The sequence below is a fragment of the Meleagris gallopavo genome, chromosome 3 (genome assembly GCF_000146605.3).
Source record: "Meleagris gallopavo isolate NT-WF06-2002-E0010 breed Aviagen turkey brand Nicholas breeding stock chromosome 3, Turkey_5.1, whole genome shotgun sequence".
Lineage (NCBI taxonomy): Eukaryota > Metazoa > Chordata > Aves > Galliformes > Phasianidae > Meleagris > Meleagris gallopavo.
In genome coordinates, this window is record NC_015013.2 from 71,038,299 (window position 1) to 71,047,062 (window position 8,764).

The 8,764-nt window shown below is 43.6% G+C and overlaps 1 protein-coding gene across 2 annotated transcripts in view; it reads left to right on the top strand.

Moving 5' to 3' along the window:
* Positions 1-6: 6 nt before the first annotated feature.
* The window catches only part of ESRP1 (epithelial splicing regulatory protein 1), a 22,239-nt gene continuing 13,481 nt past the window's right edge, over positions 7-8,764 (top strand). For both annotated transcript variants that reach the window (XM_010709137.3, XM_010709139.3), the window contains exons 1-4: positions 7-150; positions 348-476; positions 1,282-1,395; positions 3,989-4,103. In XM_010709137.3, the coding sequence (XP_010707439.1) occupies positions 19-150; positions 348-476; positions 1,282-1,395; positions 3,989-4,103 (490 nt within the window). In that variant the 5' untranslated portion in view covers positions 7-18. The remainder of the gene's footprint in view (positions 151-347; positions 477-1,281; positions 1,396-3,988; positions 4,104-8,764) is intronic.

Below are 8,764 nucleotides of genomic sequence, written 5' to 3' on the forward strand. Positions count from 1 at the left end.
CCTTGGCCCGGCGGCACCATGACGGCGTCTCCCGACTACCTGGTGATCCTTTTTGTGACCACGGCGGGCACCAACGGGGCGAGACTAGGCTCGGATGAGCGAGAGCTGCTCCAGCTCTTGTGGAAGGTGGTCGACCTGAGGACTAAGAAGGTATTTTTCCTCCGAGTGAGGAGGGAGGACCCCTAGCTGCTGCTCCCCTTGTCCCCTTGCTATGCTTGGTGGTCCGGGAGCCGGGCTGGCTGTGGGTATTTCGGGCTGGTGCAGGTCCTGGTGGAGGGTAGGGCTGGGGCTGCAGGTGAGAAGCTCAACCTGAGTGCTGACTCGCCCCTACTCTGCTTTCCCTGGAGCTGGGACACCCGCACGACGTGCTGGTCCGCCCCGACCACCCGGAGCTGACGGCTGAGTGCCAAGAGGTCACCAAGGTGGACGTGGAGAGCCTGGCACAGGCTCCATCGTTGGAGCAGGCGTTGAGACAGGTGATACCCTATAGCCAGCTGATGGGTGCTAGCGGCCCTGGGTGGGAGCTGGAAGCTGCATTTACCCCACATCCCTCCCTCCTTCCCTGCCATCGGGGCAGTGGAGCCTGGCACATACCCACGCATGGGTCAGGCAGCGTGGCCTGTGATGGGTGTTGTGAGACTTTCTTTTGCTCTGCCGACTTGGCAGGTAGGGCTGAACCCCTAGGACAGGAAGGTGAGGGCTAGACATCCCCCTGATCTTGTCTCCTGCCCTGCTGGGCCCTGAGTCATAGCTGCAGCTGCCTCTTCACTCGTGTAAGGGGCTAAGCTGAGGTGCCCTGTGAAAAGATTGGGTGCTGGCAAGCCCTGTTAAGGCTCGTGGTATCTTCTTTACTCTGGAAAGAGTGTAGTACCGCTGAAGCCTCTAAAAAAGAAGAAGGGCATACGTGACTCTCATTGAGCTCAGGGATGGAAGCCTTTCTCTCTTTCGATGTGCCCAAGAGCGTTTTCTGTGACCAGAAAGAGCTCTCTGCAGAGCTCTCACAAATGCTTCTGGAAAAAAGAATTGCTTTCACAATGTACACTGTGTGTGCGTGGCCACATCTTGATAGAAGGGGGAAAAGGGCAATTTCCTTATGAAGATAATACCATGAGAGACATCACGCACTTAGCTAGTAAGCAATAAGTCTGCAACAAGCAAATGAAAAAGAAATTCCAGCTCTGTAATCTGGCTGACCAGGATTAATCCTATCAAGTGGTGACACTTCCTTATGCAGCAGCTCAGATCTCTTACATGTGTGTCTTTTGTTGTTCCTGCTTCCAGTTTAATCAGTCTGTGAGCAATGAGCTGAACATCGGTGTAGGTACTTCCTTTTGTTTCTGTACTGATGGACAGTTGCACATTAGACAGGTTCTGCATCCTGAAACTTCCAAAAAGGTATGTAGCTGTCACTTAAGTTTGCCTTTTAATGTTCTCTGTGTATTCGCTTTAAAAATAGTAATAACTTCTCTTTAAAATGTGTAGTTTGAGGGGACCTCTGTAATCCAAGTATTGTTTATCATTCAGTATATAATTAGTAAACTATGAGCCTGTCCGCATGGGTGGCACAAGCAGTGGTGAATGCTAATGTCTGTGCAGCCCCCAGGTGTTTTAAGGTTAAGCCAGAAGGACATCTTTGAATTATGTGTTTGAGAAAGGGGCATCATATTAACAGAATACTCTATATCTGCTGATCTACTGCTGCGGGAGCTACAATGGGTTAACAAGTGGTAGTTTGGGGATGTTGCCAAGCAGTTCATGTTGAATGTGGTTAACTGCCTTTTGAAATCTGACATTCCCCTTTAGCTTCAGTAGATTTCAATCTTTATACGCTCAGTTGGCCCTGTGAGGGTGATGCTTGCGTTTGTGAGGAGCTGAGCAGTGGTAGGAGGCATGCTGTGGGGATGACTAGTCCCGTACTGTAGAGTTTTCTGTAACTTCAGAGTTGCCAAATCACTAACAGTGTTATGAGCTCCAACTTTTCATTAGTGATAGGGTTGCAGCAATACGCTAAGCCTTCAGGCCTGCATTAACTGCCTCAGTGTTAATAGCATCTTGTTTTCTGGCTGACTATGAAGGTGTGCTGCTTTGCATCAGAGCAGTTTTGGTCTGAACCACGGGCTGCTGATCTCTGTGCCTGTCTTTTCACTGCCCCATCTTTGAAGGGACAATGCTGCAAGTCCGTGTTGTTCTGATAGTGATATTGAATGAGCTTTTTATTACTTGTTATTGCTATTATTATTTATACCTAAACAACCTTAGAAGAAAAGCTACACGTGTGGTTCATAATACCGAAATAGTCCTGTATGCATGTAACTTTGTGTTAGAGTATAACATGAATGGGAGGAAATGGGGAAACAGGTCTTCAACAGATTTTTCTCACTTAAAATGGATGTATGTCTTAAATGTTTTAAGACACAGCTTTCCCATGCGGCTAAATTATGTGAACAACAGAAGGAAGAGCTCTTACAGTTGTTTGCATAGACAGTAGGGGTTCCTTCTTTTTTCTGTATATGTCTCCAGTCTCAGTGATAGGAATCAAACTGTCATCAAAATCTTCTGTTACTGTCTTGTTACAAATTATTTGTTAGAAATTTGCTTTTTTCTGCTTCTAGGTTAAGGAAGACAGGTTCTTACGAGACCTGTAGTAGTCTTCTGGTGAATGCCCTGATAGTGAGGTTGGGGATGTGCGGATCAAAAAATCATGAAATCCTAGAATCCTTAGAGTTGGAAGAGATCTTTAAAGGTCATCTAGTTTCACTCCCCTGCAGTGATCAGGGATATCTACTGCTAGATCCAGTTGCTCCGAGCCCCTTTAGCTTGGCCTTTGAATGTCCAAGCCAGATAAAATCCAGATAGGCAGAAATCACAGGACTCTGGAGTGTGTGTTTCTTTAAGATGCCCAGTCTTAAGAACCAAGCTAAATGGTTCCAACTGAATTTGAGTGCAGAATTTCTTCTCTCATGGAGGAAGAAAATAGCTGTGCAAAAACTAGAGCAGGCAGTCTTGGCAAGCACGTCTGCATTTCCATAAGTTTGTCTTTAAAGGTGATCGTTTGCCTAATGCACCTGTCTGTGTGCTAAGATAAGCTCTAATGTTTTCAAAGCAGAACTTGTTACAGAGACTAAACTTCTTTTTGCTTTCTAAATGTATATCCATGTATCCTGTCATCCTGCTATGATGCCATGATGCTGACTTGTCATTAAATCTGCTCTCTGTCTAGAGAGGCAATGCAGACTACTGCCAAGCAGAGTGCTGAGTATTGTGGCTCAGAGGAAGGCTGAAGGAGAGGGGTGTCTGTGTTAGTTAGAAAATCAGAGGAAACTGTTCCTTCCTCATCTTGAAACAAACAGAAGCATATGATAGGTGTAGTTGTGGGGCAAAAAGGATTTTATTGACGCTTGCAGTTGACTCCATGACTTGCTCCTGCCTTCATGCGCTGTAATTAAAGCAGTTAGCAAGCATAGGCCGATAATTTCTACACGATATCAAACCTTCATCTGCCCCAGTTTCCTTTTTATTAAGGGAATAAATATTTGATATGTGGCTCTTCTCTGAAAATTCTGCCTTGTCTATAAACCAAGATGCCTTCTGCTAGACTTGCAAAATTTACTTGGCTATACAAACTGATGCGAGTGCCCTCTGGCTTTTCACAATAAAAATTGGAACCGAGAATTGATGATAAATGTTGCAATAGCATGCATTTGCTCTCTTACATGTTGGATTTGAGGCAGTAGTAATAATAGCAAATGTTTCTCTGGCAGTGAAAAAGCATGCTTCTCTTTCTTAAACCGCAGAGAGGATGCTGCTTAAGTGAAAAACAAGTTGATAAACTTGCTTAAATGGCTGAGAGGAGCCATATGTGCTTCTCTGCAGCACTGGCTGTTGTTTTTTGGCTATTTTCCTAGCCTTTATAAGGAAAGTTAGGTGCGTAAAGACAAAGTGAAATAAACTTGCCCGAGCTGACAGTTGCTACCTTCTCCTTTTACAGAATATCTTACTGCCTGAATGCTTCTACTCCTTTTTTGACTTGCGGAAAGAGTTCAAGAAGTGTTGCCCTGGCTCACCTGACATCAGCAAACTGGATGTTGCGGCCATGACAGAATGTATCCTTCTAACAGTGATGGTGTCTGCTACTGATACAGCTTTTCTTGAGTTTTGGGACAGATGTGAGTAATGCTTGCAACGCTTGTTTAGGGGTGATGGAACTTTAATGAGTGACTCGGAGCTGCACAGAGCCTTCTCACAAAGATTAACAAAACCTCTGAGGATGCACGATGCCATAGGGAAAAGTCCTGTGTTTCTTCCTGACTTCTGAACATTTACTTTACTACCTTTACAGATGTCCTTTAAACTTTACAGCTTAATTTAACTAACATATTTATCCAAATCACTGCTGTGAATCTAAATTTTAAGTTGGTAGGTTATTCACTGTAACAGTTAATGCTTTTATTTTAATGTGAAAGTGAATGCTGGGAGGGAGCAGTTACTGTCCACGTGAACTGGTAGTGAGTTTTTAATTCAGGAGTGCAGCAAAGGCAGGAATGCTGCCGATAAACATGATATACAGCCTCAGTCTCATGGAAGCTGTGTGTGCTACACATCTCAACGTGAGGCTGTGCTGGCAGTGAGATGCAGTCTGTATCATTTTTTCAATTTAGTAGTAGGAATGTCTTAAAAACTACTGACAGACCACATCAGATGATTCTGAAACCCAGTACTGTCTTAGATCAGTTCTGTTTGAGTGCCATGTGCAGTTGTTGGAGCTGAAGTCAATGCTACAAGTTAAGGTGCAGTTCTTCTACTGAAGGGGCAGAAATCTTTTTTTCCCTTTTTCACCCTCCTCCCCCCCACTTTGCTCTGAAGCAAAGACATATACTTTCTAAGTGTTGGAGTGTGGACCTCTATGTAGAAAAGAAAACTTAAGTATTGCAGTCTATAAATGGGATGATGGAGACTTCGTAAATTATAATGAAAAACTGAACATGTAACACGAGTTGGAGGAGTTAATGGCAATGAGCTTTGTTAGCTGTTTTGGAGAGATGCCTTTGCTTTCTCCCTTTGTGAATGTCTGATGTATGTCTTGCCACTGCTGAAACAGTTTTGTTAATGTAGACACCTGGAGACTCGTTGCTCAGTTGATGCATGGTGACTCACTGTACTCCTATCTGCTGGGAGAGGAGAGCAGGACTCTGGGCATTGCCTGTCAGTACCAGCTGAGGGGGAATTATTACCAGTAGTTGTTCCTCCAGGGCTTGGACAGTCTGTCCAAGTGGTCTTAAGGTGTATCGGATCCAGAATTCAGACTTTCTTTAGGTATATGTATGTCTAAATAACTTTGTTTTTATCTTTGTGGTTTGACTTGATTTGTAACTGCTGATGCTCTTATTTATAAACTTGTTCTATCCGTGCAACATGGCTGGAATTAACTGTCTCTACCTGTATTGTTCAGAGTCCTTGCAGGGACTTAGGAGGAGTCCCTTCAAGGGATAAGAAAAATTTGCTCGTTTTCCTTTTATTGCTCAATATGATAATTTTCCTTTTCCTCGCCTTGCTGGAATGTCCCAACTTACACACCTCCTGACACTGAGGAGATTAAGTTTAATTGCACTTGGACAGTATGTGTGTAATGCTTGTGATAAAGTTTTTGTTGAAATAGATGTTTAAGTCTGAGGATTGGTTCCAACAACTTTGTGTATGGTGTTTTCTTTGAGTGAGACAGCTTCTTTTTCTGAGACTGCTATGTAACAAGACAAGTCTAACTGAAAAGTAACTTAAATCAGAACTTGAAGTGTTGGGGAGGTGGTGAAGAAGGGAGGATGGATGAACTAAAATGCAATGGAGTGAGTTGAAATGAAGCTTCAGGCTAGTACACAGAACCTGATCTGTCTCTTGTTACTCTTCCAGGAAGCAAGAGTAGCTCTCCTACCCCATAGTTAATGGGGCTGCATGATGGAAATCCTTTGAGATTCCTTTGCACCATGCAGTCTGCAGTGGGCCAGGTTTGTTAGCGTTTGGTGGGCAAAGGTTTTGCCTAAGGAGTCGAGTGTTGACCAGAGGTGCAGAAGACTGCATTCCCAGACTGGTGGGAGCAGGAGTAGAATGTGTTTAGGCATATCCCTTGATGTGCTTGTATCTGCTGACCCAGATATAACATGGTTGTGCTCAATGACAGGAAACTTGAGTGATATGAAAGAGTTATGGGAAAGCTGATGTACAGTCAGTTAAATCTGTAGGAGTCTTTTAGATGCTTTTATTTTGGTTGGTAGCATTTGGCTAAACAAGCTAAAGGCTGATGGAGTGTGTCCTCCATGGCTCCCAGCAGTCAAAGGATATTATCTCCTGCTACTGTAATTCAGGAAGGTATTCCAGGCTGTAAAGCACTGGACAGCTGATGCTTGGCTGTATACTTAGTGCTTGCCTTCTTTGGGTGATCTTGAAAAGAAACATGTTAAACTAAGTATCTGGCTAAGTGACTTTTCTTTCAGAAAGAACTTCTGGGCCTTGTTCCTTCAACGTACTACTTGAAATTGTGTATAGTAATTAAACCTTTCTGGATCTAAGAGCTTGGGTGAAAGCTTTGCATCATGCCCTCAGCCCCCAAAGAAACGATGAAATCCTTCTACAAACAGCCCCTGATTTCTCTTAATGCAGGACAAGGAAATACTTCAAATGCCATTGGATTTGAGGGACTAAGGAAGAACTGAAACTAGTTTTAACTGTTATCTCTGCCACTACTTCTTAATTTAGGGTCTCCAGGGCCCAAGAGATGGGATTGTGGCAGACTTCCTTTAGTCAGCATTATGTAAGTCAGCATTAGGACAGCAGGACAATGATGAGAAATTTTGAGTAACAAAAAACTTGGAAGAAATGATCCTGTTCTGGCAAGGAGAGGAACTCTGTTCTGTTGAAATCTCTTTAAACATGTCAGTGTACCAAAGAAGCAGGGTTGTTCTTGCATCCTCCCTACCTCCCAAACTTGCTGCACCTCTTGATTTGCAAAGCTTGCTGAGCCAGTTCTCACTGCTGTGAGTGCCTTCAGGGTGGAGTGAACAAAGCTTGCATGACTATTCAGAATGCAGTCTGCAGAAGACTCATCCTTTGCCTCAAGATTGGGTGTGCAGAAGTCATTAAAAGGCAAATAACTATTGCTTCCTCCGCTGGATGGTTTGCTCCACTTGCTTCTCAGCTGGGTTTTGTGGGGGTAACTCCTTGCTAAGGAGTACTACTGGGTGTTGTCAGTAGAAACGCAGGCGTACTTCAGAACAGTCTGTTTAATGCTATGGATAAGATCTGGATACTACAATACTGAAACTTGCTTTCTGACCTGGATGTCTTGAGAACCATTATGCAGAGCACAGTTATAACCACCAGTACTTAACATTAGCTAACAAAGCCCCATTAATGAATATTACCCAAGAATCTTGTGTACTGCTATTTGTATATTCTGTGGTAGTACCCAGAAACTACGTAGCGTCAGATAATGTCTTTTTATAGATATTACTTGAATTAAGGTAGCATTCTGTCAGTAGAGACCTAAAATAGCAGAAAGAGGGAGAAGCATCATCCGTGCAAAGCATAAAAGTATTTCTAGTTCATCTTGTATCCTCTGAGGTAATTGAGTGTTCAACTTCACTCTTGCTGTGGTTAAGAAGGGAGTTGAAACCCTGAGAAGTGGAAGAGAGGTTGTGGAGGAGAAGGGCTTGGAGGACACTGACAGTGGGTGAAGCTGCAGTGAAGAATCAGGGAATAATTTAGAAGCATCTCCCCCTGTCTATGAGCTGATGTGAGGTGTACCAGCCCTCAGTGGTATGTTGCTCATGGTACTGCTGCTGTGCAACAAGATTAGGAAAATCCTTGTTTTCTATCCTGTCTCAGAGCACCTTTTGGGCCGTACTTTGCTTATATACAGTATCAGAGTATGCATTCTAGTAGCTTTAGACAGCCAACTTCATTTTTCCTTTGCTTTAAATGTAAATTTAGATTTATCTACTAACATCAACTTTATTTCCCCCCCCATTTTCCTAGGATCGACACGCTTTCAAGCTTTAAACATCAGTGTACACAAACATGTGGGGGCTCCTGTATCTTCAGAAAGCAAGTGTTGATTTTGTTTTTTAATGACTATTCCATTAGCAGCTTTTTTTCCTAAGCACCCTTTATTTCCTACTTGGTTGGTAGAGGTGCATCTGTCTGTAGATAGGCATGTTCATCAGAATTCAGGCTTTAACTTAGTTGAAGTTGTGAAGGAGCGCAATAATAACATGTGCAGAACGTGATCAATTTTCTTCTCCAGCCTTGCCTGAAAGCCTTGCTTCCAGCTAATCAGAGGCAAAGGTGGGAGTGATGTCTCTTCTCTCATTCCTACTAAAGGTGATGAATTTCTTCCTCCCCTCCCGCTGTGCTTACATTAATCTGGAGGGCTTTTTGCTCAACTGACTCCCTATGTCTGAACATCTGGCACCAGTTTTGTTGGCACCGGGGTACTTCTAGGAACTATCTCCTGTTGATGGATGTTTTCTGAAGAAAATGTAGGTGGGGTGGGAGTGTTTGTTTTTCCTTGTGTTGTGGCCTTGCTTCAGTGCCCTGTCCGGTCTTCTGGAGCTCATCACTTGCAGAAATATCTGGCTTTGCAAGTGGCAATTGTTAATTGTGTCTTCAGTTGTGACTGCATGGTCTGGTAGCAAAGCCACTGTGTGAGTACATGTATCTTTGTCCTAATACCTGCTGAAACTACTACCTGAGTTCTTTTCTATAGGAAATATTA